The sequence below is a fragment of the Balaenoptera borealis genome (assembly GCF_965194805.1).
Source record: "Balaenoptera borealis genome assembly, chromosome: 11".
NCBI lineage: Eukaryota > Metazoa > Chordata > Mammalia > Artiodactyla > Balaenopteridae > Balaenoptera > Balaenoptera borealis.
This window is the reverse complement of record NC_138868.1, coordinates 10,234,035-10,258,151: the sequence shown is the minus strand read 5'-3', so window position 1 is coordinate 10,258,151 and position 24,117 is coordinate 10,234,035. Positions and strand designations below refer to the sequence as shown.

The 24,117-nt window shown below is 49.9% G+C and overlaps 3 protein-coding genes across 25 annotated transcripts in view; 2 read left to right on the top strand and 1 right to left on the bottom strand.

Annotated features, from left to right (window-relative positions):
* Positions 1-9,662, top strand: part of TKFC (triokinase and FMN cyclase) — an 18,088-nt gene extending 8,426 nt beyond the window's left edge. For 5 of the 6 annotated variants that reach the window (XM_082342669.1, XM_082342670.1, XM_082342672.1 and 2 more), the window contains 8 exons: positions 127-243; positions 583-702; positions 875-1,012; positions 1,785-1,891; positions 1,996-2,099; positions 2,213-2,246; positions 2,349-2,435; positions 2,797-3,359. In XM_082342669.1, the coding sequence (XP_082198795.1) occupies positions 127-243; positions 583-702; positions 875-1,012; positions 1,785-1,891; positions 1,996-2,099; positions 2,213-2,246; positions 2,349-2,435; positions 2,797-2,958 (869 nt within the window). In that variant the 3' untranslated portion in view covers positions 2,959-3,359. Of the gene's footprint in view, positions 1-126; positions 244-582; positions 703-874; positions 1,013-1,784; positions 1,892-1,995; positions 2,100-2,212; positions 2,247-2,348; positions 2,436-2,796; positions 3,360-9,444 lie in introns of those variants that run through there. The other variant, XM_082342671.1, reaches the window with a different exon arrangement.
* Positions 4,622-15,279, bottom strand: CYB561A3 (cytochrome b561 family member A3). 9 transcript variants are annotated; one of them, XM_082342703.1, is made up of 8 exons: positions 14,968-15,130; positions 14,760-14,817; positions 12,587-12,694; positions 11,356-11,554; positions 8,378-8,586; positions 7,567-7,721; positions 6,676-6,832; positions 4,622-6,017 (listed from the first exon to the last, which is right to left on the bottom strand). In XM_082342703.1, exons 4-8 carry the CDS (start codon positions 11,537-11,539, stop codon positions 5,994-5,996), a joined length of 729 nt encoding a protein of 242 aa, XP_082198829.1. In that variant the 5' UTR covers positions 11,540-11,554; positions 12,587-12,694; positions 14,760-14,817; positions 14,968-15,130; the 3' UTR covers positions 4,622-5,993. The 9 variants fall into 9 exon arrangements, with proteins under 9 accessions (XP_082198829.1, XP_082198828.1, XP_082198823.1 ...); XM_082342702.1 differs by lacking the exon at positions 14,760-14,817; XM_082342697.1 differs by lacking the exons at positions 4,622-6,017; positions 14,760-14,817 and adding an exon at positions 15,144-15,279 and having other exon boundaries at positions 6,032-6,832; positions 14,968-15,055.
* TMEM138 (transmembrane protein 138) lies at positions 15,180-24,117 on the top strand (the record flags this gene model as incomplete). Of its 10 annotated transcripts, none has more annotated exons than XM_082342693.1 (6): positions 15,180-15,236; positions 17,252-17,516; positions 18,716-18,887; positions 20,199-20,274; positions 20,547-20,655; positions 23,828-24,117. In XM_082342693.1, the coding sequence occupies 5 exons, from the start codon at positions 17,389-17,391 to the stop codon at positions 23,856-23,858; spliced, it is 516 nt and encodes a 171-aa protein (XP_082198819.1). In that variant the 3' UTR covers positions 23,859-24,117. The 10 variants fall into 10 exon arrangements, with proteins under 10 accessions (XP_082198819.1, XP_082198811.1, XP_082198810.1 ...); XM_082342685.1 differs by having other exon boundaries at positions 15,204-15,236; positions 17,255-17,516; XM_082342684.1 differs by lacking the exon at positions 15,180-15,236 and adding an exon at positions 15,371-15,557.

The following is a 24,117-nucleotide window of genomic DNA, read 5'->3' as shown; positions in this document are numbered from 1 at the left end:
GACCTCAGAACCCCAACTCCCAAAGTTCTTGTTTTTCTCTTACTCTATTTCTTTCTCTGATGCTCTGGGGGGAAGTGCCCGTCCTTCCCTCCTTTTCTCACACACTTCCATGCTCTGGTACTGCAGAGGGCCGAGGGGTGAAGATTGCTCGTGCCCTGGTGGGCACCTTCATGTCAGCCCTGGAGATGCCTGGCATTTCTCTCACTCTTCTGCTGGTGGATGAGCCCCTCCTGAAACTGATAGGTGAGACCTGGAAGCTGGGGTCAGCGAAGCCAGGGGCCCCTGGAGCTGGAAGGAGCCAAGGGGACTTGGAGAGACCCCATCAGGGCTGACCATGACAATCAGGACCCTGTGGAGAGGCCCTTTCTGGCTTCCCCAGCCTTCTCCAGCTCTCACTTGACTGTGAAGGAGTTGGTATTAGGATCCTCCCCCAGGGACCCTCCCCTTTCCCTTGTACACAGTAGGCACTCAGCACTTGCTTGTTGCAGTGGAGGGAACTGGGCTACCAGGTGGGGAGTCCAGGCCCCACTTGATCCCTGGCTGGCCAGCCTGTCTCTAAGAGAGTCATCCTGCTGTCCCTAGATGCTGAGACCACCGCCTCGGCCTGGCCTAACGTGGCCAAGGTCTTGGTGACTGGGCGGAAGCGGTGCCGGGCTGCCCCCGCCAAGCCCCTGGAGGCCCCTGATTCCACTGCTGCAGGAGGTACAAGCCATGCTGTTGGGAAGGGTGGCCCAGGGCTTTGGCCTGAGGCCTAAAGGGTGCAGGGAGTGCAGAGGGGCGTGGAGGGGCCCTGGCACCCATACCTCCCACGTGGGTCACGTTCGGCTGTGAGAAGGGCCAGGCAGGCCTCCTTCCCACTGTCCTCCCTCTCCAGGCGCAGCCTCGAAGCAGATGGTGCTTGTGTTGGAGCGGGTGTGCGCCACCCTCCTGGGCCTGGAGGAACATCTGAATGCCCTGGACCGCGCCGCCGGCGACGGGGACTGTGGCACCACCCACAGCTGCGCTGCCAGAGGTTGGTGCCAGGACCCACCTGGGGCAGCAGAGGGGGTGGTGTGGCACACTGATGGTGACGTTTTGGCATTTCATGAACCAGAAGGATTTCAAAAACATCTGGAGTGCTCACGTGGGGTTGGCAACTTTTATTTTGCCAAGAGAGGTCGTTCACAAAACCTAGCGTCCCTTTCACCTGTTTTCATAAAGAGACACTTCTAACACTACAAATGTAGGAAGGTTGTTATCGCAGAATAAAACGTAATATTTTACAGTGAATAAAAACTTTAGATTATTCTAAAGGGAAATTCATTCTGTTCTTATTTTTCTCAGCCTAACCAGACTAAGTAAAAGTTCTTAATTATCCAGCATCATTGAATCAAGAAAAATGTATTTAGTGCCAACCACAGGTCAGGTGCTGCCCTCGACTCTATAGATAAAATAGCGAGCAAAGCAGATTAAAATCACTGCCCTCGTGGCTTATGCTGTGGTAGGAGAGACAAACCATGATCAAGGTAAATCAGTAAAAGACAAAAAAAGAAAGAAGCAGGGACGTGAGGAAGCATCATCACCTGTTGGGTGACTGTCGAGGTCCCTGCCCCTGACCTGTTCCCACCTCTCTCCAGACTGCAGCAGGATACAGAGGGAGCCTGGGAGTCTCTTCATGTTGGTTCCCTCAGCCCCTCCCAGCACCCATTCCTTCCGGCTGGCAGCGAGGCCTGGGTACTTGGTTGGAATCCAGGCAGATGGGAGGATGGGTCTCTGAATTCCTCACCATTTCTCTCTGCCTGCAGCAATTCAGGGGTGGCTGAAGGAGGGCCCACCCCCTGCCAGCCCTGCCCAGCTACTCTCCAAATTGTCCCTCCTGCTACTGGAGAAGATGGGAGGCTCATCCGGGGCGGTGAGTGCCGGCAGCCCCCAGGGGCGGAGAGCTGACATGGACGGGTCCTGGGTTGGCTGAGGCCTGGGCCAGCCCCGTGTGCTCAGCATCCCGGCCCTCCCCAGCTCTATGGCCTTTTCCTGACTGCGGCGGCCCAGCCGCTCAAGGCCAAGACTGACCTTCCAGCCTGGTCTGCTGCCATGGATGCCGGCCTGGAGGCCATGCAGAAGTGAGCCAGGGACCTGGGCCTTAGACCGGGGGTGGGCTGGGGGAGGTGGTTGATGTCACCCACCCCCGAAGTGATTCCCTGCAGGGAGCCTCATTTGTTCTCTTCCCTGCCAGGTATGGAAAGGCTGCCCCAGGGGACAGGACTATGGTATGTATCTGGCCCAGCCCTTCCCGCTTTGAGCGTAGAAGCCCTGCAGGCCACCCTCAGTGGCAGGGCCTGTCCTCAGCCCCACTCCTTCACCTTGTCCAGCTGGATTCTCTGTGGGCAGCAGGACAGGAGCTCCAAGCCTGGAAGAGCCCAGGGGCTAATCTCCAAATCCTGACCAAGGCAGTCAAGGTGAGCGAGGCTGGGCCCAGCCACCCAGGGAGACAGACGCAGAACCACCAGGCTCCCATCTCCATGCGACCTTGAACAAGTTAATATCCTTTCTGTACCTCAGTTTTCTTCTTCACAAAGGGAGGAGAGCACCTGCCTCAGAGGGTTGCTGTGGGACTGAAAAGATACGTAGGGTGCCCACACAGGGTCTGGGACATAGCAGGCCCTTGGTGAATGGTGGCCCCTTGCCTGGCTAGCAGTGTGTGGGGTGTGACCTCTCCACCCTGGTGACGGTGCTGGGACAGAAGGGTCCGGGGTCCATGGCAGGAAGGAAGCCCGGTGTGGCTGCTTCTTGAACCTGCTCCACACCCCCACCCCTCAGAGTGCAGAAGCCGCAGCCGAGGCCACCAGGAACATGGAAGCTGGAGCTGGACGAGCCAGTTACATCAGCTCTGCGCGCCTGGATCAGCCAGACCCCGGGGCGGTGGCGGCCGCGGCCATTCTCCGTGCCATCCTGGAGGTCTTGCAGAGCCAGGATGCGTGAATGCCTCGCTGGGCCTCAGGGCCTCACTCACTGCTATGCCCAGCGGCCACTGTCACTTATTTCTGCCTTAGAACTGTCGCCCTCCCGCGCACCTCTCGCCCTCGGGGCCTGTCTTCTGAGTTCAGGAGGAATTCCTCAACCAGCCTGCAGAATTCCTCCACTGTAGAAACTGCAGGCCCAGAGTGGGTCACTGACCTTTCCCTCTTCAGGGAAGGGGCAGTCCTAGGGTCACCCGGCTCTGCCCCCAGCCAATTCTGAGCTTCGATGATAAGGCTTTTCCCTAGGTGGCAGCACAATCTTTAACTGGCAACGCTAATTTGGTTTTAAGACTCCCTGTGAAAGGTCTTCTGCACCTGAACTGAGTGTGAAAAAGCAAGCCAATAAACCACATTGAAGCAAAAGAGCTGCTGCTTCCTCTAAGGGACCTTTATCCAAGCGTGTGAACAAGTGGGCCCACTAACGCCCCCGACTGAGACCTCACCCCACCACTGAAATGCTCATCTCCCATCGCCTACCGCCTGAGACCCAAAGGCAGGGTCTGTGCAGCTGGGCCAGCTCCACTGGGGTCCCCATTCCTGTGCTTCCAATGCACACACACCTGATGGGTGTGCTTTTCTCAGCACTAGACCAACAGAATTCACTGATTCTTCAGGAATCAAATGGGCAAGCGGGTCTCCAAAAGGAAAAGAAATCACCATATTCTAAGGCTCAGCGGTAGAACAGAAACTGTGCCCAGGCCAGCCCATGGGTCTCTCTCTAGAGCCATCACTGATGGCCCCTGGGAGAGCAGGAGGGGCTGCTGAGTCTACGTGGTGTCTGGTGGAGACCGCACGGTGCACACCTGGCCCATACTTGGCGCAGGGGGGCGGTTAAAGGCACTGGCATGCATTCACTTTAGACATAGATACGACTTTGAATCCTGGTTCTGCTTCAGACTAGCTACATAAACTCAGGCCTATTATTTAGCCTCTTAGGATCTGTAAAATCCGAATGGTGCCCACCTCATGGGCACGTGGAAAGGATTCAAATGAACTGGTGAAGATAAAGGCCTCAGCAGTCCAGGTGCTTACTCACTGGGAGTTACCAGTATCACCGATACGTGCATCCAACTCCTTGAGTCGTCTGCTCCACCACCAGGTGGCCTCAGCTCATCACACTTGGAAGGGGGCCACCACTTACTTGCCCAAACTTGGCTGCAGGCTTCCTCAACCCCTCGGCTTCCCTTTTTCTGCGCAGGGTCCCCTGTCCCTCAGCCACACCACAGGTCCCTGACCACAAGGCACAGTTATCAGTGAGCACAGATGCACACACCAGCAGCTGGGAAGGAAACTGGCATCAGGCACCTGGACTGTGGATCCCAACTCTGCCATTTCCTGGCTGGGTGACCTTGGGCAAGTCACTTACCCTTTTTGAGTGTTGTGTTTCAGATTATGAAATAGGAAACATCTCCTTCCTTGTAAGATAATCAAGTGCTCAAGGGCCATTCACTATTAAAGACACGCACACGAACCAAGAGTCACATGCGGTTCCAAGAAGACAGTTATGCGGTTCTTTGGTGTCTTCAGGTCTGCCCATTTCCGGGTCTGAGGGTCAGAACTAGCCCGAGGCTTCTGCAAGTTGCCCAGAGCTCACTTAACCACAGTGTCATTTCAGCAGAGAAGGCTTTGATTCTTAAAAACATGTTTAATGAAAATCAAGCTTCGTAAGTGAAATGCCTACCCATGCGGAAAGAGGGGGAGCTGGTCCTATGACCAAGGTGCCTGGCAGTCATCCCAGTGGCTTTTGAGGGCTTCAGCCACTTGAGAAGTTCTGTCATAGTCCTCCTGCCAGCATCTGGCCATGTGGGTGGGGTGGACAGTCAGCCTCGTGGCCCCTGCCAGGGAGTAAGGCCCACTCGGGACCCCAGGTGTCATGCTGCTTGTCACCTAAGCACAGCAGTATGGAGCCTGGGACCTGGCAGGGCTTGTTTGGAGAGGGCAGTGCCAACACTTAGGAGAGGAGCAAGACGCCACCACAGTCTCGTCGGAAGAGCAGCGGCACACTCTGGCATCACACCCGAGACTGGGTGTGCCAGGCACGTAGCCATCGTGGGGGCAAGTGAGGCACTTGGACGCTCAGTGAGGAACGCCTCTGGAGGTGGCCTAGCTCCCAGGGCTCTGCTGGGTACAATGCACCACGACTTTGGCACGTTTCGTGGCAAGCTGGAGAGTGAAAACAGCTGAGCAAGTGCCCTGCCGAGAGAGCAAGGTTGAACCTGCCCGGGGACAGGCAGGCAAGCCTGGACCCGATGAGGGAAAGGAAAGGAGGCTCGAGGCACCCCTGCTACTGCTCCGTGGGACAGGCTGTTCGTGGGAGAGCAGGTTACCAGGGCTCATAAGGCTGTCTGACAGCCCGTCCGTCATAGGGAAGGGCCGGGATCCAGGCCCCAGTTGTAGCAGCAGCTAGAAGGGCACATACAACACACGTCGACACAGAGTGCAGCGACGGGAAACAACAGCGAGCGGCCAGCTCCTCAGCTTCCCCTCTGCAGAAGCAGCTCTGCCGTTCTCCCCTGTCCTTCCATCGCCTCACCGTGTTCCCGCCCAGCCTTGTGTCCAGATGGGCTGGATGGAGGTAACAGAGCAGATGAAGCCTGGCCCGGGGCAGCGGCCTAAACTTCAAGGGAAAGCCGAGGAAGCATCGGCTCCCTCACTTTTCACGGTATGGATTGCACTTGATTCCCAGGTCAGCTGAGCTCTCGGGATTCTCTACCACACCCCTAGGGGTGCGAGGGGAAATGAGCTTGACTTCATACGAGCAGGAGCGGCGTGAGCAGCCAGGGCAAGGAGGGCCTGGGGTAAACGAACAACCTGAGAAGTCAGTGCCAAGAAGAGGTGGAGAAGCCAAAGACACCAAGGAAAGCATGTGGGCAGCAAGCTGGGGAGAGAGCAGGTCCACCACAGAGGCGAGGGGAGACTGGACGAGAGCCCCAGGGAGAGCAGAGCTGAAGGAGTCCAGGCCGCACCACCGACTGCTCCTGGCAGCCCCTTCCTGCTTCACTCCCCGCCGTGCAACAGGGCCTGGAAAGACAGGCAGATGCACGCAGGTTAATGGCATAACGTCAAAATGGCCCCTGACCTGCAGGAGTCATGCCAGGCCTGAAATGCTCAGACCCCAACCTGCAGGGCGAGTCCCAGCCCATGCCACCACACCTTTCAGAGAAGCTCCGAAGTCCCCTCAGCCAATACACAACCCCATCTCACCGTGTCCCCTCAGGTGCCTGCGTGGCCAAGAACAGGCAAAACCTGCTCCAAGCACTCAAATTGTCACCAAGCACCAACTAGATAAGCTCCCATCCCACTAGATAAGCCCTAAAGCTGAAGAAGTAGAAATTACCATACCCCCCTCATCATGCTCAAGCCCGTCCTTGGAGAAGATAAGGCTACACTTCCCCTCATGAAACCACAGCAATTTGGGGAGGGGAGTAACCCCCATCCTCTCCCAGTGGACAGGCCCCCAGGAGCCTGAGCCTAAGCAGCTGCACTTGCTGCAACGGCCAGGAGGTGCTGGGTTGATTCCGGTGCTCCCCCATCAGCCAGCCTAACCCCACCTTCAAGCAACTTGGTTTCTCACCACGTTACTGGGTTGGTCTTCCTGGCAAAGCCCAAGTCTTTACTGGGTGACCCTTCCCTAGACCCGGCCTACCCCAACCTGGAATGGGAGACCAAAACCCCATACCTGTCTTTCGGCCTGCATCCCCAGCTCTGGGCGTTTCCAAGACGAAGCCAGTAGGATATAGAGCACCAGCAGCCCGAAGACCACCACCAGCATCCCAGAGCAGTTGGCAAAGACGGCCTCACTGGGCAGGCTGGAGTACGAGTTGGTGCCATTTTTCCTGAGGATGACAAAACAATGTGGGCGCTCAAGAAACTTTTCTACCTGTTTTTGCCCAATGAGAGACTCAGTGCCGCTAACAGAGGATGAGAAAAGCTTCCCAGGACCTGCTGTGACCTGGAATATTAACATACTTTCCAAGTCTCTGCCATGACAAGTGTCTGCAGAATGCTTTTTCCCTGTGAGGAAGCTAAAGCTTCCAGACATGAAATGAACTTGTCCAGAGTTACATAACTAGGAAATGGCACAGCCAAGATCTATACCCAGGTCTGACCTCAAATCTTGTTTGCTTTTCAGTGCACCCCCACTACTTCAAAGAACGGAGAATGGTAGTGGTTAGGCATGCAGGCTCTAGTCCTAACACAAAGCTCTGCCACTTACTGGCTGTGTGCCCTTAGGTGCATTACTAAACCTCTCTGTGCCTCTGTTCCCTAATGTATAAGTGGCAATGACAACAAATGTTGTAGGGCAGTTAGAGGATTAAATTTAAGATGTTTAGAATAGTTTCTGCCACAGACTAGGTTCTAAATCACTTTGATGCTGGGTAAGTATTTGCTGACCAGTTTACCAATCTCAGCCTAAAGAAAGACCAATTCCATTAACCTTCCAGATCAGGAATGAGCCCCATCCCAAAAGCTTTCCTCCCTTGGATGGGTCCTATGATCATCGAGTGCATCTTCTGAAGACCCTATTCCTTCCCCTCCACCTTAGAGTTGGGGGCCCCGTCCCACTCACAGACTGAAGAAAAGCTTCTCATTAATGCCGGAAATGACAGATGCAATGGCCAGAGAGAGAATGGAGGCTCCAAAGAAGACATGGATGGGTTTAAGGAGGCTGCGCAGCTGCACGGACGCCCAGGGCAGCAGGAAGACCGCAAAGCCCAAGGACCACTGTGGACACAGGAAGTACCTGATTGTACTGTGTGTGACCAAAGGCACGCCAGGTCATCCCACCCACCAGTGCCTCCTACCCATCAGTGAACCTTTGCCCTTCTCTCCCAGCTCAAACCTCCCACCAGGCATTGCCCCAGCACCACACCCAGCCTCCTCACTGGGGTCTGCTTGTCTTACACAAAGGAATGTAGGAATGTTACCTACATGAAATGCTTAGCTATCCCCAGTCTCCCGCAAACCCAGCCATCCTTGTTTGTCTCTGCTTCCTTCCTGTCCTGGCTCACAAAACTCCTCATTTGTACAGGGCTGACATCAGAATACGGATACTACTTCTAGAATTGCTTCTGGTTCACAGAAAGCGGGGAGAGAAGAGGGCGGAAAAGATGATTTAGTCAGTGTGGTGCGTGCTGTGACAGAGTTAGCTTAGAGCGCTCCAGCACCACAGGTGGGCCGTGTGAGGGGTACAAGCAGGAACAGGGTGAATTCGGGAACCACCAATCTCCCACAGCCCTTCAAGCTGCCGATCCTACAGGATGTGCCCTGCAAGACCGTCTCCAGCCAGTAAGCACAAGGGATATTTGGTGCTGATGCAAGTGAAGCCCCAACCAGAGCTGGCAGCTGTGGGAATCCAAAGGAGAACAGAGAGTACCCACCTGACAGGCGAAGAGGAAGACGGTGGTGATGCCCAGCCAGCTGTGCAGGGAGTAGAGATTGGGGATCTTTCTCTGGTTGTGGAAGTCAAAGACGGCGTGCAGCCCCAGTACAGTCAGGATGAAGGCCAGCAGGTGCATGGCTGCGTGGCCGAATTTCCAGGGCAGCTTGGGCCCTACCCATGACTGGGGCAGGCGGTAGACCAGCGATGCTGTAGGAGAGAGAGCAGTCCCAGGGCGCGGCCTCTTCCCCTGTGCTCACCCGTGCACTAGGGGAATTACCCTGCCGTGATCCCAGACAGCCTCCCAACAAGAGAAGAAGGAAATGCTAGGACGTCAGTGTCAGCTCCTCAGCATCTTCCATCCTTGCGTCATTTCTGGTACAGCCATCAGCCATGAAGTGGGGAGAGGAGGGACCATGATAAAGGGGAGGAGCAGGAGGAGGGACAAACTAGGCGTCTGGGATTAGCAGATACAAACTACTATATATAAAAGAAACAGGTCCCTACTGTATAGCACAGGCAACTATATTCAATATCTTGTAATAAGCTATAATGGAAAAGAATCTGAAAATATATACATATATATGTGTATATACATATATATATACACACACACACACATATATATATATCTGAATCACTTTGCTGTACACCAGAAAACACAACACTGTAAATCAACTATACTTCAATTTAAGAAAGGTCGGGGGGGTAGAACAGGTTTCATGGACTTACCATTCTGTCATAACAATAATAAATGCCACTTGTATACAGTTTTACAGGTTGAAAAGCAATGTCACATTCATTATTTCATCTAACCAAATGAATTCTTAAAACTGAAGTGAGTTGTCAAGGACACGGGCTTTAAGGTTAGATAACCAAGGTCCAAATCCAGTTTCTTCCTCTCAGCTATTTGGCATCTTTCTAAATCTCAGTTTCCTCATCTGTAAAATGGAGGCAACAATAGAGCCCGCCTCACAAGCTTCCTGTAAGAACAAAAATGGGAGGATGTATCCAAAGTACACGGGGTAAGCTGCTATTATCAATGTCATCATTATTCCCATTTTACAGGTGGAGAAAATGAGACTCACCTGGGCCCCAAGGCCTGCCTCTGAATGCATGGGGCAAGGATGGGTCTGGCAGGAGTAAGAAGATCCCTCAGGTAAGGACCTGACTGTGCCACGAGAGGCTTCAGCGTCCTGCTCCCTAGAGCAAGGGCTGGCGGACTGCCGCTCACAGGCCGGGTCCAGCCCGCTGCCGATCTTTGTGAATAAAGTGTTTTTACTCCATATGACTAAACATCATTTATTGAAAAGAACATCTTGTCCCACAGCTCTGCAGAGCTACCTTTCCTCACTTGTCTATTCACTTATCACTACCACACTTTTTTTTTTAATTGGAATACAGTTGATTTACAATGTTGTATTAGTTCCAGGTGTACAGCGAAGTGAGTCAGTTATACATTTATATATATCCACTATTTTTTAGATTCTTTTCCCATATAGGCCATTACAGAGTATTGAGCAGAGTTCCCTGTGCTATACAGTAGGTCCCACGCTGTCTTAATTACAGTAGCTTTATAATAAACCTGAATAGATGGGAGAGTAAGCCCTCCAACTCTGCTCTTTTTCAAAACCTTCTTGACTAATCTTGGCCCTTTGCATTTCAAGATAATTCAGTCTGATTGTCAGTTTTCACAAAAATAAGCACTGAGACCTTGGGGTTGAAATTAACCTACAAAACGATTTCAGGAGAATTTACATCTTTACAATGTTTAGTCTTCCAATCCACTTACACAGTAGTATATCCCTCCATTTATTTAGGGCTTCTTTAATTTCAATACAGTTTTATATTTTTCTCTGTAGAAACCTTATATGGCTTTTGTTAGATTTATGCCTAGGTAATTAATGCTTATGGATGCTATTATCAAATTATATTTGATATTAAATAATACTTAAAATAACATTAATTTTAAAAATTTTACTTATTTTTTCCCAGTTTTATTGAGATATAACTGACATACAGCACTGCATAAGTTTGTGTAGAGCGTAATGGTCTGCCTTACATACATCATGGAATGATTACCACAATAAGTTTAGTGAACATCCATCTTATATAGATACAAAATTTAAAAAATAGAAACAAACTTTTTTCTTGTGATAAAAACTCTTTGGATTTACTCTCTTAACAGCTTTCATATATAACATACAGCAGGGTTCATTATATTTCTCATGTTGTACATTACATCCCTAGTACTTATTTATCTTAAAACTGGAGGTTTGTACCTTTTGACTGCCTTCACCCAATTCCCCCTCCCCCCACCCCTGGTAACCATAAATCTGATATCTTTTACTATGAGTTTGTTTGTTTTTGAGGTATAATTGACCTACAGCACTATGTTACTTCCTGTTACACAACATAGTCATTCAATGTTTCTGTACATTTCAAAGTGATCACCATGATAGGTCTAGTTATGATCATCACCATACAAAGATATTACATAATTATTGGCCACATTCCCTACACTGTACCTGTGCCTCATTTGTTTTGCAACTGGAAGTCAGTACCTCTTGCTCTCCCTCACCTATTTCTCTCCTCCCCCCACCACTATAAATAAAGTTTTATCAGAACACAGCTACACGTTTCCGTGTTGTCCATGGCTGCTCTCACAACACAGTAGCAGAGCTGAGTAGTTGCAACACAGATCATAGGGCTTGCAAAGCCTAAAGTATTTACTGTCTGGCCTTTAACAGGAAAAGTCCGCCAACCCCTGTCCAAGAGTATCCATGAAGCTACCCTTCTCAGATGCTCCCGTTTGCACGACTTCGTCCTCCAAATGACACCTGGGCCCCAAAACAACCCACCCCACCCCACCCCCCATAGCCCTGAACCCGACAGTAACACAGGCCAGGATGGAGAGGGACAGCGCTGCCCTGTATGGGCCCAGGCCACACCATGTCTCCTCTGCTGACCTGTACTCACCAGCACTGTAGACCACCACCATGCCCGTAACCATGAGCACCGGGTGCCAGTTGAACATGAGCATGGTGCCATCCCAGGCAAAGCCACCTTGCCAGTACCGCATCCAATAGATGGTGGAGAGGATGCACATCGAGCCCAGGGAGCACAGCACCATGACAGACAGATAAAACCATCCCACAGCCATTCTGATCAAGCACTCCTAGAGGAAGCAGAAATCACACGTCCCTGTTGGCTCGGGTGCACCCCACACGCAGGCTAAAGGAGGTAACGTTGACCTTGCTCTTGGCCGGAAGGGTGGTTCCCCTGCCATCAGCCTGGGCACTGTCCCATGAAGCCTTGATGGCTGGGTGAACCCAATCTCTGGTTATGAACAATGAGTGAGGCCCCGCCCCAGCACCCGGCAGCATACAGTGCAGCCAGCTTGGGCCTAGGGCTGGCCCTGGAGAGAGGCCTCCTCTGCTGTGGCTGGATGCCAAGGCTCGAGATGCAGAGCCCTAGGATGCGTCTCCCCTCACAGGACCAGAAGGTAAAGAATTATAACCCCACTCCCCACGAAAAGAAAGGACAGAAATCAAAATCCAGGCTAGATCACACAAATGCCCAGGCCTTCAGTTCTAACGTAAGGAGGCAAAAATCACAATCTTCACACTACTATTAGGCCACTTGGGAGAAAGCGCTATAGGATCCCACTTCTGCAGCAAAGTTCTTCCCCAGACTGTGACCTCTATGGGCTAATCCTCCCATTGGGAGGTAAGGTGGGGTCTTCAGAGTCCCCATTCGCCACACCTTTAATTGAGCAAAAGCCCCCCAGCTGTCTCCAGACCTGAAACTTCTGCTTTCTCTTCTCTGGGGAAAGTCCAGAGGAGAAAAGAGGAAGCAAGAACTCATGATCTAGAAAGCAAGAGTTTATCTTGAGGTTTCCACGTGTACCTGATAAACTCAGAAACCAACTCTGGTTTCAGGCATGGTGAATGCCTAGCCCCCTAAGCAGCTGCTCTTAAAAGCCAGGCAAGTGGGCGTGAGTTGGCAGGCAGTCTGCAAAGCCACAGGACGCCCCTGCTTTCAGCATGGGCACAGCTCTCAAGACAGGCACACTGCCCCGTGGACTCAGGCCAAGAAGCTGACACAGTGGCTTCCTGCAGTTGAGGTCCCTCAATCTGAACCAGCTAACAGAGAAGACGCCCCTGAAATCCCCAAGAACTCCCAAGGAGATAAAACACTTGACCCTCACCTTTATACCTAGTTGCAGGCTGACGGAGTGGTGGCCTGGACTCCAATTCTTATGCTCTGAGGCTCCTTGAGCAAATCACTTAACATTTGTAGGACTCAGTCTTCTCATCTGAAAGAAAGCCATGGCAATAGGATATAACTTACTGAAAGGCAGCTATGAGCAAACACCACACCAGAACCTTACACACATGATCCCATCTACTCATCTTGACAACCCCGTGAGGAGTTATCCCCATTTTACAGATGAGGAAACTAAGGCTCAGACAGATTAAATAGGACCCAGTAAGTGGGCAGGGAGTTTCAAACCCTTGTCTGTTCGGTTTCAAAGCCCATGTGTTTAATTTGACCACAGGTTGTCAGAGGGTCGAGAAAATGTATGTAAGCACATTGTGAGAGTACAGTATTGTAATTTTCTTAGTATTGTTACAGCATTTCATCCTAATGACTAACAAAAACCTCAAGCTCATGGCCCCCATGGCTGCCCAGGCCTCTCAGTGGCCCCAATTCCATGTCGTGCCAACTCTCTCCATGCCAGGTGTCCACCTAACCACAAACAGATGCTGAGCTCTCACAAAGAGATCCAAGGTGGCAGTAATCTCTGAGAAAGCAAGATCTGAGGTCCGGGGGAAAAAATAAGCTTCCAAGAGGTTGGAGGGAGAAAATCATGCCACCTGATTTCTGGAAGCTTTCTGCCTTAGCTACTGAGCTCAGAGATTTGCTACCCAGCCTCAGAGTTATCCCCTTAGTTCCTGTAAGGGCAGCGGAAGTTTCAGGTCACCAGAGGTTCAATCATACCCCCAGTGAGTGTCAGCACAAAGGAGCTCTCGGTCAGCAGGCTCCAGCCACTGAATAATATCTACTTTTTTTTTTTTTCCCCCTTTGCAAGAGGAAAAAAGAAAATATAATCCAAAAGGGACCACATCTACCCCCTTAGAAGAGGTCCTGGATTACTGCTCTGGGACAGACTTGGAAAAGACAATGGGGACACTTCCCTGACAGATGGCTGGAATGTTTTACCAACAGTACACAGACAAGCCCTCCCTCTGCTCGAAATAGAGAACAAAAGGAGAGAAAAAGGAAGAATGCAGTGAAAATTGCAATCCAAATGCTAAGGATATCCTCTCATTTATTCCAAGAGAACAGGATGTGCTAAGATTTCAGGATGTGCCCACCAGTCCTATTCTGCCCTCACTTGTAGAGACACATTCTAAGACAAAAGTCGGTGAACTCCTGTAAAGGGCCAGAATGGTAAATATTTTAGATTTTGCAGGCCATACGGTTTGTCACAACTATGTCATCAACTCTGCTGATGTATTGCAAGAGCAATCATAAATAATACCTTCACAAACGAACATGAGCTATGTTCAAAAAAACTTTATTTATGGACAATGAAATTTCAGTCTTTATATCATTTCCACATGTCACAAAATATCCTTTTCTTTTTTTTTTCAATCATTGAAAAATGTAAAAACCATTTAGGCCGGCCAGATTTGGCCTGTGGGTCATGTTTGTTGACCCTGATCTAAGGAGTCTACTCTCCAACCTAATACACTTCTCAATCCCTTAGCAAAAAGGATTCTCCCAGGCTGCACTAAAACAGATGAGGCCCTGGGGTAGGAAACGGGTATATCCTACTTGGCCCTAGCCTTAGGAAAAGGCTCTATTCCAAACCCTTCCACAGTTATTTAGAAGTGCAAATAGATGAAGGAACAGGAAGTCTGTTTGTTGCTCCCACTTCTCAGATGAATGGTGCGGGCTTTAGGAATCCTGAGAACCAGATTTAGGGCTCAAGTCCTGAACTCTTATATTACGGATCAAAAATATTCGGTCCCAAAGAAGGAAAGTGACTTGGCCACGGTGAGTGGCCGAGCTGGTACAAGGCTCCAGGTTCACTCCCCCTGTGCTCCAAGGACTCCTCACTTCCAAACGTAGCTTCCGTTAAGTCAGAGACTCAGGAGTGAGGGGCCCTAAATGCCACTCAGGGGGTAGATAAGCAAGGCCCTCCTTAGCACCAGAGTGATTACAGCCCCGCCCTTCGTACTGCGCTCTGGTCGGCCTCAGGTGTCCAGAGAAGGGTTCCAGGAACCCGGGGACCGATCCCTGACTCCTCCGCCGGGACCAAGAACCCTTGGTCCCAGCTAACCTTGGGTGCAAATTAAGGCGAGGGGCTCCACCTGCTGACTGCGACTTCCGAAGAGCTTCTGTGCTTTCCAAAGAGCTTCCTTCCACCACCTGTGGAAGGAAGGGCACAGAGAACGATGTCCATTTCCTAAAAGAGAAAACTGAGGCCGAGCGAGGGGTCGCGACAGCGCGAAGCGAGGCAGTAGCAGAGCCAGCACTCGAACCCAGGTCCCTGAACTCCCAGCCCGGGCTCTTTCTCACCCCCGAACCACAGTGGAACGCAGGAGTACTGTGGTCTCCAAGACCCGCCTCTTGCCACCCAGCGCCGGACCCGCCGCTCCCGAGGCTCCTGGGAGATGGAGTGAGAGACTCTCAGAAACGCCCGCTATCACCAGTCACAGCCGCTCTACAGCCAACTACCGGGGCCGCTCCATCACCTTATAGGCTTATAGCACTTCCGGTCGCGCGCGCGCCCGCGCGCGGCCGCCTGGGAAATGAAGTCCAGAGCCGCGGGGTTGCCGGCTGACAAGGTGCTGACACTAACTCCAGTTCCTCCGCGGGCGTTTCTTCCCCAAGCCCGGGCTTCCAGGGACCAGGAACGCCGTCATGGATCGGTCCTGTCCCTCACCCCCACCCCCTCCCCCTCGATTCCCTAGAAGCGGAAATGTTCGGGCCGACGCGAAGCCTCTGGCCAGGGGCTGGCCCTAGGGGCGGGAGGCCTTGGCCCGCAGCTGGGAGCCCTGGAACAGGGCGCAGCGACGCTGAGAGAGGGGCGGGCCCAGGAATACGGGGGCCCAAACATGGCGACCGGGCGGGCCATAGAGCGGGGAGAAAAAGCCGAGGACAAGCGGGTAGCACGGCGCAGACGGAGCCCGCGTCAGCCATCTACTTCCGGAATTTAAAACCGGTTTCCGGAAGCCAGGACGGTGTCCCCGTGACAACCGACGTTGGGCCTTCTAGGTGAGAGCGCTGAGGAGGAGTGGGTAAAGTGGCCGAAGTCGGAATTTTGTTAATTGCTTTGGTTTTGGTTTTTTGCTAAGGCAGCCCTATTTTAAAGTGGATTAGGAAGGGTGAGGAGGAATATTACTCAGGGGACAGAGAGAACGCGGCAGATAGCGGTGGACAAACTGCGAAGACCGCTTCATTACCTTGGGAATCACCGCTGCCCTAACCCGAGGTGATGGTCATCCTTCCCGTAGAGATGGCGGTGGGCGGCTCTATATAACGGATCCTCACAGCAGCCTTCTGTGGTGGCCTGTGAAGTAGTAAAGAGCACGGGCTTTGTTTTCACACCTAGTTGTGAATCCTGGCTCTGCTCACCTGCAACATGGAGGAACGACTTGAACTCTGACCCTGTGTCCTTGCCTGTAGAATGAGGATAATTCTTTCCCACCTTGCAGAGTAGTTGCGAAGATTAAAGGAAATTGTCTTGGTTGACAAATTTATCATGGTGCCGGTATGTAGGTGACAGCTATCGATATTATTTGATGAATAAGGAGACTAGGTTCAGAGAAAAGCACCTTCGTACATCCACTAAAGTGGGACTTCTCCATCAGGTGAGATGGACGAGGTTCCGCAGCTTCTCAGAGCCTCTGTGTAAAGTGGGGTAATAAGCGTAAGAACGGCTACGTCTCAAGATGGGTGTAGGATTAAATAAGGAAATGAATATGAAGAGTTTGTAAACTGTAACATTTTACCGATGTTAATTGAATCATTCTGTAACACTTCGAAGCATTCTGAAATTTGTTTATAGATTTGATCCAGCTGGAGGGGGTCACAGGACACCCCCAAAGCAGCTTCTGGGTCTTGGAATAAATGAAAATAAAAGCCCAGCTCCCCTTACCTGGTGCCACTGTGTTGCTACCATAATCGTAAACGTTAGGAGAGCACTGTTTCCTCTCAGCTTTTTCTGCCTACACCACTTCCCACTTCTCCTATGCCAGCGTTTGTTTTTCCCGCCTAGTTACATATAAACCTGTCAGTTATATAAGAGGCAGCTTTGTGCAGTAGTTAAGAGCACAGGCTCTGGACCAAGACTGCCTAGATCTGAATGCTAGCTCTGCCACTTATTAGCAATGTGAACTTGGACAAATTATTTTACCTCCCTGGGCCTCAATTGTCCCCTCTGTAAAATGGGGAGAGTAATAGTGTGTCTTCTACCTCAAGGGTTATTGAGAGATTTAAGTAATGTTAGTGCTTAGAATTGTAAGCAATATTGTAAGTGATATACAAAGGTTTTGCTGCTGCCGTTAGTAATAGAATTAGTATTGTTACGTGACCAGTCACTGTGTGTAGTATCCCTAGATTCCTTTGGACTCAAAAGTGTTTAGAAAGAGCTCTACATTTAGAGGGTTCCAGGCATGGAAAAAGGTTTGAGGGTGAGGGTCCCTGGAAGGAGTGACTAGTTGGGGTTTTTTTGTTGTTGTTGGTTTTGTTCATTGATGTATCCTAAGCACCTAGAATGGTGCCTGGCACATAATAAGTCCTCGGTAAATATGTATTAATGAATTTCTAACCTCCTTTTTTTTTTTTTTTTTGGAATCAGTAGGCCCTTGTCTGAGAGCAAGAGAAACAGCTCTGATTCTGAGGAACTATAGCTTCTCCCTCAGTGCCTGGGAGAGTACTAGGACTGCTTTCTGGGAGCTGTGGAATGTGCCCTTGGGGGCCCAAGATAGAAGGACGATGCTCCAGACCAGTAACTATAGCCTGGTGCTCTCCCTGCAGTTCCTGCTGCTGTCCTATGACCTCTTTGTCAATTCCTTCTCGGAGCTACTCCGAATGGCTCCTGTCATACAGCTGGTGCTCTTCATGTAAGTTCAGTGGGTGGGACAGCTCAACCCAAGCAGTCTGAAGTCCCCGAAATCATAATTTAGCATTTTAAAGTTATTAATAGAGAAATATCAGGGAGAATAAAATTGCACTTTGTCCTGGGTACTCCATGGTCCATAGACATGTCGTGGTCCATAGACATGGGCCTGTTTTGATACACTTCTAACAAGGGTTTGGGACACAGGGAGCAGTGCACATTGAAAATGAGGGCCAGATTGCTGACACTGTCGTCTTCTCCATCTTCGAGTAGAAATATTGTCTTACAGTGCCATGAAAGAGGGTTACAAAATGTCAGGTAAAAAGGGTAATCAGGGACTTCCCTGGCGGTCCACTGGTTAGGACTCGGGGTCTTCACTGCTGTACTCGGCACTTTCACTGCCATGGCCCCAGGTAAGGATAATCATATTAATAACATATATGCATCCCGTAGGATGGAAGCTATTGGCACTTTCCCTCCACAGTGATTTTTAGTCTCCATGAGGCAAGTTCTAAACAGAAAACCACAGTCTTAGACACTGTCTTCCTTCACTCAGCAAGTGTTCTTCAGCCTGCCAGTGTTCTAGTTGCAGTGGTGAACCTGACAAGTTCTTCCTTTGATGAAGTTTCCATTCTAGTGGAGAGAGACAACAAATACATTTTAAAAAGTAAAAAAGATAATTTCAAATAGTAATAAATGTTATACAATGGATATAAAGTACCTGGGGTGGGGAGGGAAAGGCTACTTTAGGTAGTGGGGTGAAAGAAAAGTCTTTTTGAAGAGGGGACATTTGCACTGAGACATGAATGGCACTAAGGCAGCCAGGCGTGCACAGATGAGGGAAAGTGCATTGCTGTCTTGCTAGAGGAAAACATCTGACAGGACCAGGTTATGTGACAGACAGGGCTGGCATTTTCTGGATACAGGGAGGCAACTAGCTGCTTCTCACAGGTGCCTGGGAGCTTTGTTGAGTTGGGAGTGTCAGCAGGAAAGCCTTGTCCATAGACTGCCACTCAACTGATGGCGCCAGCAGGTAGTTTTAGCTTCGTGTCATTTGGGGTCCAAAACCCAAACTACCTCTGGGGGGGTTTCAGAGGACTATATATAACAAGGAAGGACAGACTCCATGGTGTCCCTCAGGGCTGGCTCTTGGGTCCTCCCCAGGCCTCCATTCGGCTGTCCTTTTGTTTTCTGTGTCTACAGCATCCAGGATATTGCAGTCCTCTTCAACATCATCATCATTTTCCTCATGTTCTTCAACACCTTCGTCTTCCAGGCTGGCCTGGTCAACCTCCTCTTCCATAAGTTCAAAGGGACCATCATCCTGACGGCTGTGTACTTCGCCCTCAGCATCTCCCTTCATGTCTGGGTCATGGTAAGAGTGAGGCTCTGAATCCTTAAAGGGCTAGGAATGCTTTTCTGTGGGAACCCAGAATCTCTGGATGTTTATATCTCACAGAGTCCTTGATAAGAAACAGGTGAAATGAATGTGGTCCAGCCTGAAGCTAGACACATGAGAATTTCATAAGGCACTTTTATCCAACCTTATATGTTGAAGAACAGCCTTATCCAAGAGTCCAGGGACACTTCTGGAACATTCAATTCACTTTTGCCCCAAAAGGCCTGCCAGGGCTAAAACAGGAAGTTGAATCTGTTTCATCGTTAGCTGTTTGGGCAGGTGAGTGTTGGTACAGCACATTCTTAGGCATCAGTGTGCCATGGGAAATAGCCAGGCAGGAGTGCCGCTGGCCCTTTAGTGCTGCATGCCCTCTGATGCATCCCCATAACTTACACTAGGAGAACCGACCCCCAAGATGCCTCCCTTTGGTTCTAACATAGGCCTCAGAGCAGATCCAGTTTTCATGGTTTCGGATTTGTTTTTTGTTGTTGTTGTTGTTTTGGCCACGTGGCATGGCTTGTGGGATCTTAGTTCCCTGAGCAGGGATTGAACCCCTGCCCCCTGCAGCGGAAGCACGGAGTCCTAACCACTGGACCGCCAGGGAATTCCCTCAGATTTCTTCTGCCTCACAAATTCTTCCATCCCTTTGGGTATCTCATGTGCTTCTCATGTACTCATTTTATGGAACATATTAAAACCTCAGGGTTCTCTAGTCATTTCTTTACTAAAGGTACCTTCTCAGACCAAACGTCCCGTTAGGTTGCCCTTGTGATTCCACAGAGAGAATCACAGGGAGCTCACAGGGAAGAAGCAGAGCAGTGCCGAAATCTCAAGGTGCTTCCCGGAGAGGATTGTCTCTGCTCTGGTTCCTGGGGCCAAAATAGTCCTGGCTTTGTACTGTGAAGCTGTTAATCTGATTAAGCCCTGAGTGCACCAAGCCTTTATCTGACAGGAACTGAGCCTGAGATTTCCAAGGCAAGACAGTGACCATACTGAACTCCTGAGATAATGTGTATCATTTCTCCTCGGCAAAGGCTACGAGATGAAAGGGAATAAATGGCTTAGTTCAAACTTCCTCCCTCAGAGTTACAAGAATTTTCCTTCTGTAGCAAAAAAAGGGAACTTGAGGTTCCTTTGAGAAGCACTCCTCGGGCTTGTGGAAAGAAAGAACGAGGGTGAGATTAGCCTGATATTAAACCAGGTGGCATCTCTGCAGCTAACCAAGTTGGAGATGTGAGGGCCTCATCTAGCCATTCACATTTCTCTGTGTACTCATGTCTCCTTCAGAACTTACGCTGGAAAAACTCCAACCGCTTTGTCTGGACAGATGGACTTCAAACGTTATTTGTATTCCAGAGACTAGGTAAGGACCAGAGTATCCTCAGGCCTCACTTTGGTCCCACCTGTGGCTCTGGCAGCCAGGGCCTTGATCCTGGCTTCCCAGCCCATCACAACCAGCGTGGGATGAGTGGGACAACCACACCAAGAACAGGGGCGACCACTGCCCTCTGCCCTTTCTGGGAGTCACTGGGAAATCATGAAGCAGGGCCCCTCAGCCTCGTCCGGTTATGTTCTTACCCGGAAACAAATACTCAGGAGCATCCCTGAGGCTTCTTTTCTGTTTATTATCCACAGCGGCAGTGTTATACTGTTACTTCTACAAACAGACAGCTGTGAGACTGGGTGATCCTCGCTTCTACCAGGACTCCTTATGGCTGCGCAAGGAGTTCATGCAAGTCCGAAGGTGACCACTTCTTGTCACACTGATGGATGCCTTTCCTTCCTGACAGAAGCCACATCTGGGGCTCTGCAGAGGGGGTGGTCAGCCCTGTGCGCTAGGAAGCAGCTTGACATTTCTAGGACAGGCCCAGGCCAGTTGTGTTCAGCAGTTGAGAAGGAAGATCCTCCCTCTAGCAAATTAAGTGTTCCCTAATACAGACTCCCCTACACCATCCCTTCCCGGCCTCCTGCCGCAGCTCTGCCCCCTTTCCTTTCCTGTTCTCTACCCCTCTTCCTCACAGAGGGCGCTGTGGCTTTATCCTGGGGGAGCTTTCCACTGAGCCCCGTACAGGAGGAACTCCCAGCCCCTGTTCCGTTTGCACTACACACTGATGACTGAAGGATGCAAAGAGTGACTTTTCTGGGCTCCTGACTGATCACACCTCAGACATTTAGATTTTATACCCAGGGTACTTTTTCTACATTTTATAAATAGGAAGTAAATTCCTTCCCATAAATGATGGAGTCTCTGCCTCACTAGATCTCTTCGTGGTTAAGAGGCATGCCAAGTCCCAGCCTTAGCATCTACTCGGTCCAGTGGCAGATTGAGCCACAGAGCAGATACGGATATTTACTGAATCCCACTGTAAGTACAAGATGAAATTCAGGATGTAATTTGATGCCCCACCTCCATCCCTGGAGTTCCAAGGCTTCTGTGTTTTATTCATCTCTCCCCCTGTCAGAGCCCTAAGTTGCCCTCAGAAGAGTAAAAATGTTCCCTAGACTCTTTTGGCAAAAGAAATTTAAAAGTTTGTGTGCCCATAGTATCAGTTTTCTACTGCCAGAATAATGTTGTGTAACAGACCCAGCACCAAACTTAAGTGGCATATAACAATAAACAGTTTCGTGGCTCTTGAGTCAGGGATCAGCTGATCTGTCTGGGTTTGGGTAATTTTTGCTGGGCTTGCACATGTGTCTGTGGTCAGCTGTGGGTCAGGCAGGCAGGTGTGATGATCTTGAGATCCTTGATTCTTGGCTAACTTAGGCTGGCCTCAGCTGGAATGACTCTGCTTCACATGACATCCTCCAGCAGACTTGCCTGGGTCTGTTTACAGACAGTGGCAGGGGAGCAGGACAACAAGCCCTAGGGTGCAATCCCATTTCAAGCCTCTACTTGTATTGTGTCTCCAGACTCCCATAGGTCAAAGCACGTCATGTGACTGAGCCCAGTGTCTGGTAAAGTGCTACAAAGTTTCCTGGCAAGACATGGATACAGAGAGGGCCATTAATTCAGTCAGTCTACCCCACCAGAAAGCTGCTCTGTGAAACTTATTATTTGGAGATACTCTAGCCCAGGAGTTGGCAAACTTTCTGTAAAAGACCAAATAGTAAATGTTTTAGATTTTGAGGGCTGTGTGGCCTCTGTTGCAATTACTCAACTCCGACATCTTGTAGCATGAAAGCAGCCAGAGATGATACATAAATGAATGACCTGTGTCACAAAATATTGTTCTTTTGGTTTTTTTTTCAACCATGTGAAAATATAAATTTAATCTTAACTTGAGGACCGTACAAAACAGGCTAGATTTGCCCCCAGGCCATGGTATGCTTACCCCTGGTTTAGAAGGCTAGAATGAAGTTCTGGGGAAAGAGAGACTAGTTAATCAGCCATGCTGTCCAGATTTATCAGGTATTTTTTTAAAAAGGTACAGCGTTCAAAGAAAATACCTAAGATCCCATATCCTATAATTGGAAGAAGTGATCTAAAAAGTCCTAACAAAGCTACTGTCTATACTTAACTATACCTTCATCTGTACAAAAAATTGACAGTTAATAGCCCAATTTTTAAAATATTTTCATAAAAGCTCTTAATAGGAATATCATAATCCCCTTTGTTCATCACAATCCCTGAAAGATGATAGGCAATTTTCTGTGTCCCAAAAGGAATCAGGGCTAGGCCGTTCTCTGTAGTCTGCAGCTAGTGAGTACAACCAAATGCCTGTTTCCTCACTCACAGTATAAATGGCACTTTGTGGCCCTAGGAGTCTCAGGCCAGGGGTGGTGTTCCTTCCTTCCTCCCTCCTCCCTCCCTCCCTCTCTTCCTTTCTTTCTTTTCCTTAATAGTTAATACATTCATGTGATACAAAATTCAAGTTATAAAAAGGTTTATACAGTTATTCTTCCCACGGCTATATCTCAACCACCGAGTTCCTTCTCCCTCCCCTCCTTGACAATCTACATTTACTTACATACCTCTTACAGACAATAGGACATTTCAGAAACATTTTTACAAAAGAAATAAATTGCCACATCCAACCCCAGTTATTTATTTCAAATCTTTGACAGTATGTATTCATATTTTATACACAGTTGTGATTATGGGGAATAAGCCATAACATAGTTTGCTTTTTTTTTTTCCACTTAGCAGTAGGGATATATTTTTAAGTTGTGATATAAATTGACTGCTTGGGGACAGTCAGTTTTCAAAGATCAGAGGAAGAAAATAAACACTTTAAAAGTGCTTAGAGACTTTTAGTAGCATGGAGTTGCTTCTGGCTGCCCAATGCTCTACTCAAGAACTAGAAAAACCAGATAAAATACAAAAATTGTCTTTATAAAAGGCCTTAGAGAATTGCTGAAGGAAAGAGGATTAAAAGGCCTAAAATTTTGAAGTAGAGCGAATCATAGAGACGTGAGCTGACAGTTTGCAGCACATTTTCCCCTGGGAGCATTTGCTGACTTGGGTCTGAGCAAGAGGCTGAGAATCCAAGCATTGCCCAGACAAGAGGGCTGCAGCCGGAGACCAGAGAAGCCAGCTGAGCTTAGTGCTCTCACGACACTGGAGGAACAAAGCTGGGGACTGGAAGAGCCTTAAAAACAACACATTTTCTGTTCAAGATACTTAACAAAATTCTGAAGCTGTGTAGGGCCAGAGGCTATGGAAAGCTAAGCCTCAAACCTCTGAAAAGCAGAATCGAATTTTTGGCAGGCTTACTGTGCTGATGATTAGAATTCAGGACCCACCAGGGGGAGGGGACTGGTGAACACACAGGGCTTTCAGTTGCAAGCTCAGGGGGGCTCCTTACTAGGAACAAGGTGAAACAGGTAGCCTGAGGCTCATCAAACTCACAGTGTAGCCGCAGACCATGTAGTCCCTGAGTGGATTAAGGTGATCGGCCCCCATTCTATTTGCGTAGCAGAGGAAAGAGTGGAAGAAAAAACATCTAGAGGGGCTTCCCTGGTGGCGCAGTGGTTGAGAATCTGCCTGCCAATGCAGGGGACATGGGTTCGAGCCCTGGTCTGGGAAGATCCCACATGCCGCAGAGCAACTGGGCCTGTGAGCCACAATTACTGAGCCTGCGCATCTGGAGCCTGTGCTCCGCAACAAGAGAGGCCGCGATAGTGAGAGGCCCGTGCACCGCGGTGAAGAGTGGCCCCCGCTTGCCGCAACTAGAGAAAGCCCTCGCACAGAAATGAAGACCCAACA